This window comes from Acinonyx jubatus, chromosome E3 (genome assembly GCF_027475565.1).
Source record: "Acinonyx jubatus isolate Ajub_Pintada_27869175 chromosome E3, VMU_Ajub_asm_v1.0, whole genome shotgun sequence".
In the NCBI taxonomy this organism is placed as follows: domain Eukaryota; kingdom Metazoa; phylum Chordata; class Mammalia; order Carnivora; family Felidae; genus Acinonyx; species Acinonyx jubatus.
In genome coordinates this window covers 19,186,427-19,190,983 of record NC_069398.1, presented here as the reverse complement: position 1 = coordinate 19,190,983, position 4,557 = coordinate 19,186,427, and the positions used below count along the sequence as shown (strand labels likewise).

The following is a 4,557-nucleotide window of genomic DNA, read 5'->3' as shown; positions in this document are numbered from 1 at the left end:
TTCTAGAGTGATGGACAATATCCCTGGCCTGGGGGCATTTGTTAATCTCCTATTTATACTGTAGCTTTTGGGTATGTCTGGGGGACCAGATTGTGCCCCAAGGATCCTCTTCTCCCCAAAGGTGTCTCCCCATTTTCGACAACTGTATATACTGGTAACTTTAGTGTTCTTTTTTATTTTTAAACATTTTATTTACAAAAAATTAATTTATTCTCAGGAATAAAACTGTTTTAAGGTGTTGATTTTTTTTCTCTCCATAGATTTGGCTTGGTGGGGGGATGTATGGGGATAGGGCAGAGGAGGTGAAGGAGGGAAAGGACATCAAACAGAGAAGCAAGCAGGGGGAGTGATGCACTGTGGGAAGGTGGCTGAAATTTGTCTGGAGTAGCCCTCCCACCAGGGCTGGCAGCCAGGTCCCTGGCCAGGAAAGGACAGAGACAGGCAGTGAAAGAAACAGAGTTGATGAGGTGTCCCCTCCTTGAGATGAGGTGGAGAGGTACACCTGCTCACATGGGGCCAAAGGGAGACAAGAGATGGAGAAAAGGGAAAACAAAGAGACCCCCCCCAGAGACAGGTGAAGGGGGAGACCAAGAGAGACGGAGGCAGGCCCAAAAAATGGAAAAGAGGGGGGAAAGCAAGAAAATGATGGACATGGGACGTCACAGACACAAGGAGGTCCGATAGAGAAAGAGACACGGAGCGCTTACAAAGCACAGAGAGATGGCAGAGACAAGAGAGACGCAGACAGTCCGCCCTCATTAGGCACCGACAGAGACGGACTAGGAGGGGGTGACAGCAAGCTGCAGCCCCGCGCTCAGGCCGGGCCACTGGGCACCAGCTGGCCCAGGTCGCCCTCGGTTCGGCTCACCCACTCGCGGTAGAGGCCACATACGCGGAGCCCCAGAACCTTGGCAGGGAAGACGCCTGCGCCGGTGGCGGCGGCGGCGGCGGCGGCGGCGGCGGCGGCGGCGGGCTCGGGCCGGGGCCCGCGAGTCTCGGTGCCCAGCGCGGCCAGCACGGCCTCCACCGCGGCGCCCAGGGCCCGGGCCTGGCGCGCCGCGTCCTCCAGGCGCCGCAGCAAGCGCGGCGCGCGCGGGTTCAGCTCCGCCTGGTGGCGCCGCACCACTTCGAGCAGCGGTGGCAGCGCGATCAGCGCCGCCGCGTCCAGCCGCAGCCGCTCGGGCGCGGGCAGGCCCGCGTGGCCCGGTGCCGGGGCGCTCAGGCCGGCTACTGGCAGCCGCGGAGGCGAGAAGCCGGGCAGCCCGAAGGGGTCTCCCTGGTGCTGCACCTGCGGAGACACGGCAGTCAGGGGGGCCCCGCCCTTCCCCGAGAGGCGCCGCGACAGAATTCCTCCACTCTCCACTCCTCCCGCTCTCTGGGGCCTTAGTTTCCCCACCTCGCAAATGACACATTCCTCCCAACACAACTGTTGTGTTTGATACGACAACACGGTCCCCCCCCCCCCCAAAAAAAAGTGGGCTTTACACCAGTGCCTTTGTTTCCTCATCTCTAAAATGGAGATAACAGTATCCACTTCACAGGGTATTTCCGAGCATGGAAAAATGATCCTGGCCCACTGGAAGGGCACAATAAATGTTAGTTCTTTTATTAATGCCATCTTTCAGACCGGGGCGCAAATCCTGTCTCTGCCACTTGCTAGCAATGCAGTTTCATGCAATACCATTTCCCTTCTCTGAGTCTTACTCTTCTCATCTGTAAAATGCGGGATCAGCTCCCTGTCCTGTCTTTCTACTAGGGATTTCCTGAGAATCACACAGACTGCTGAAAACCGTCTGTTTCTCTCTCTCCCCCCATCCTCCACTATCTCTGCACCTGCAGGGGGCTCACTGAATAACTGTCATACAAATGAACAAATGAAAGATAAAAAAGATTTGTAATTTGTAAACATGCTACAACTGTACCATTTATCCTTTGCTGACACTTGTCTCTGGTTCAGGCACTGTTTGCTGCTTTAAACACACTATTTCCTAATCTTTCCAATAATGGATGTGATGATTATGATGATGCTGATTTTATAAATGAGGATATTGAGGCTGCTGAGGTAAATTGACTTGCCCCAGGTCATCTATCTAGGAAAGGACAGAGCTGGATTTTGAACCAATGTTCACAGAATTACAAAGCTAGTTCTCTCTCTGATTCCACTTTCATAATTGTTACATCATTCTTTTTTCATGTTACCATTACTGTCCAAGGTCACAGCAAGTTAGCAGACCTACAGTCTTTCTGATTCAAAGCTATACCCTCCTTCCACTACACCAGAGTAATTGGTGGAAATACCCTCCTTCCTTGGGTAGCGCCCTATGCCTAACCAAAGATGGTGGCAGATCCCCCTCCTCTGTAAAAGTCCCTTCTTGGACTGGAATTTTTGCCCCATGTTGAAACCCCTTCTTGACCTCTCTGTATAGCACAGGTAGATGAGTTTACAACTCATCTTGTTAAATTGCCTCCTTTAATAGCTGGGGAGACCAAGGCCCATGGTGGTAAGGTGACAAGATCACAGAGAGCCTAGAACCTAGGTTTCCTGACTCACTCACTCAATTCTCTTTACTCTCTCTGCCTCTGTCTTAATGCAGTGTGGTAGGGGAGCCTCCAAGCTGGGGGACACAGGGGCATTTGGGGCACAGAGAGGGGCCAGTTCCCCAATTTGCCAGCATGGCAAATTGTGTCCCATTTATCTGCAGCTGGGAAATGAGGGTGGAAAAATGGGTGGTCAGGAACCTCTGTGATCTGTACTTCCCCACTCCTCAGGCCTCTGGCACCCCCATCCCCATTCCCACTCACATATTCCTGGAACAGCTGCTCAGCATATTTGGTGAGGAGGCGGGCAAGGCTGTGTGTCTGACGGATCTTGGCCTCCAAGTGGGGAAGGAGTGAGATTGTGGAGTCAGCCTGTGGGTCTTCTGGTGGGAAAAAGGGGGAGGGATGAGGGCAGCCCAAACGCCTACGCCTTGACCACTTCTTGCAGGCTGGCTCTTCCTTCCTGAATTGAGAAGCTCTGCTCTGAATTCTCCAACTTTTAAGCCGGGCAGGCTATGTCCCATTGCCACCGATGGTAAATGAGGCACCAGACATTCGCCAAACAGTTGTCCTACCTGAAATGTATTCTCTGATGCCAAATCATTGTTGAAATCCTATTAAAGCCAAATTCAAATATTGCCTCCTCAGTGCAGCCTCTGGATTCACCCCTCTCTTAAATTAACTTTTTCCTTTTATTTTAGGCCATTTACTCATACTTCCAAGGTAGTTTTTTTAATGGCTCCTTTATTTGTGTGAATCTCCCTCAGTCTGGGAGCCCTTTTGAGGATAGGTTTCACATATCTCGGTACCTCAGTGATGGTGAAGTTTAACATCATTGAAGCACAGAATTTCAAGTCGGAATGCTCCTTTAAGCCCATTCTACAGACTGGGAGACTGAAGTCCCATTTCCTCCCCAAAGGACCTTCTGTGCAAAAAGCTGGAAACCCGCATCATCCACGACTAGCCTTTCCTAGCGTAAGCTAGAGGGTGGAGCCCCGGAAGCATGACTACATTTCCCGAGCTGCACAGCGCGCCTACCAAGGCATGCTGGGGAATGTAGTCCTGGCCCGGCAACTCCCGCCCCGCCCCCCCACCCCAAGTCTGAATTTCCCACCGCCTGTCCCTATCCTTAACAACCTCGACTTTCATCTCCTGTTGTCACTCACTGGTTCCTGTGGTCCAAAGAAACTTCCTTCCCTAACTCTATCTTTCCCTCTGGCCCCCAACTCTGATTCTTTCCCAATACTCAGAGGATCCAGGCGTCCAAACCCAGCTCCCAGTCCTCTCTCCCAGGGTGTACTCGAACCCGTGATCTAGAAACCCTGAGCCCAAGTCCCTGTGAAGGCACAGCCCAGGCCTCCGCTAAACTCTGGCTCTTGTCCCTTCCCACAGCTCACCCACAGCTCACCCCCTCGTTACCTGACACCGGGGCCCTGCTTTCCCCAGTTCAGGCCGCTCCCATCCCGGACCCGGGGTGGCTGGGACCCTGACCCCAGCTTCCAGCCCTTCAGACCCCTGCTCCCCACGGACACTCGACATCCGGCCCTTCAGCCCCTTACCCAGACTTCCCTCCCTCCGGCTCATGCTGGCCCCTGGCTGATCCCGGTTGCCTCCACGCCCCCCTTCCGAAGGGGGGAGAAGGGGAAGGGGTAGGGGCGTGGCCCGGGCTCAGCCAATCAGGGCTCAGACCCCAAACAATCTCCCCCCCCCCCCCCCGCCCCAGGCAGGATTCCTTGGCTCTGAGCTCAGCTCCCTACTTGCGCAGCCCAGTCAGGAAAGGGGCCTGAGAAGGGTTAGCAGGTTGTCTGCGTGGTGGGTTTAAGACCTTGAGGCTGGGTGTGCCGGGGCCCGGAGGCAGCCCTGGTCCCGCGGGGAGGAGGAGGCTCAGGCTCTGACCTGGTGCAAGACTTAGAGCCGGAGCTTTTTCCGAGAAAGCTGATGGGGGATGGGGGTGGGGGGTGGGGAGGGATAGGAAAAGGTGGAGCTGGCAGGACAGGAATGTGCTGGTCCTACCTCCTG

General features: G+C 54.5%; 1 protein-coding gene across 1 annotated transcript; it reads right to left on the bottom strand.

Annotated features, from left to right (window-relative positions):
• Window positions 1-149: 149 nt before the first annotated feature.
• Window positions 150-4,220, bottom strand: CTF1 (cardiotrophin 1). The gene is made up of 3 exons (XM_027051656.2): window positions 4,098-4,220; window positions 2,803-2,921; window positions 150-1,288 (listed from the first exon to the last, which is right to left on the bottom strand). Exons 1-3 carry the CDS (start codon window positions 4,120-4,122, stop codon window positions 815-817), a joined length of 618 nt encoding a protein of 205 aa, XP_026907457.2. The 5' UTR covers window positions 4,123-4,220; the 3' UTR covers window positions 150-814.
• Between the last annotated feature and the right edge of the window lie 337 nt (window positions 4,221-4,557).